Source organism: Aphanomyces astaci, assembly GCF_000520075.1.
Source record: "Aphanomyces astaci strain APO3 unplaced genomic scaffold supercont1.18, whole genome shotgun sequence".
NCBI lineage: Eukaryota > Oomycota > Saprolegniomycetes > Saprolegniales > Verrucalvaceae > Aphanomyces > Aphanomyces astaci.
In genome coordinates this window covers 254,145-255,318 of record NW_009798281.1, presented here as the reverse complement: position 1 = coordinate 255,318, position 1,174 = coordinate 254,145, and the positions used below count along the sequence as shown (strand labels likewise).

The following is a 1,174-nucleotide window of genomic DNA, read 5'->3' as shown; positions in this document are numbered from 1 at the left end:
GCTTCTACCTGTATAGTCTTCTACCTAAGTCGTTTGTCTAGCAGCTACGTGACACGACTGATGGAAAAACTTCTGTGCATGAGGTGTGGTCTGAAGTCGACAGTCGCTACGGGACTTCGAATGTTTCATCTGTGACTGGTTATTTGGGTCAATTAATTAAAACGGCTCAAAAGCCTTTTGACAACATCCAGTCATGGTTTGGCGAGATGAAGTCCCTCAAGAACCTGATCAATGCCCAATCTCGTCAACACCTTGGTCGCAACAGTGTGACTGATGACTTGATCATTTACATGGCATTGAATGAACTACCCTCTCAGTTTTATGGTGCACAAATCAAGTACGATGGGTCTTTTAACCTAGCTGAGGTAGAGGCTAAACTTGATGGAGTTTTTGGTCAAAAGAAGAAACATGCAATTTTGACCATGGGAGGTCAAACTCCACGACCGGATATTCCGGTCAGCAATGCTAACTTTTCCTCCAATCAGAACCATGGGAAACGAAAATCATCCGGAAATCTAGCCAATCAAGGCAAGCGTCATGACACCGGAAAGGCGTTTTCCAAGGCAACTCCAAAGAGCCGCAAGTGCTTCTACTGTGAAGGCAAATACAACGTCAACAGCGTGGACCACATGAAGTGGGATTGCCCTAAGCGCCAGGATGACTTTCGGCGAGGCTGGGCGCATAGTTCGATTTTCGAAGAACCGCGGCGAATCGAAGATGCGGTGCCCAAGGGTCGTGATGTTCGCACCGAAGTGGCCTGCGGAGCCGTCGTGACGCGTGAAGAAGTGGCGTTGCCTGCATCGCCTCCAAGCCGTCAAGAATTTGACCTGCCGGACATGTCTATGGACGACATGTTTTCGTGCCCTGATGACAGCGATATGCTGTCCTACTCTCCCGCGTTGGCTGTGGACACGACGTCCACTCCTCGTGTCGAGACGATGGCGGCATCCATGCGTGACCTGTCCGTAAAGATGGACCAGGTATTAAAATTACAGTGTCCGAATTTACTAACTCGTCGTGAAATGAGTAGTCGTGAATGGGCACTCGATGGTGGTTGCGGCCACCACATGACCGGTGACATTAGTTTTCTAACCAACTTAACAATGCATTCTGGATTCACATTTGCATTTGCTGGTGGTCATAAACTCGTTAATACACACATGGAAGTTGCGAA

General features: G+C 48.5%; 1 protein-coding gene across 1 annotated transcript; it reads left to right on the top strand.

Moving 5' to 3' along the window:
* Positions 1-206: 206 nt before the first annotated feature.
* Positions 207-1,174, top strand: H257_08234 (hypothetical protein; the record flags this gene model as incomplete). Its single annotated transcript, XM_009834052.1, has 3 exons — positions 207-324; positions 520-980; positions 1,031-1,174. 3 exons carry the CDS (start codon positions 207-209, stop codon positions 1,034-1,036), a joined length of 585 nt encoding a protein of 194 aa, XP_009832354.1. The 3' UTR covers positions 1,037-1,174.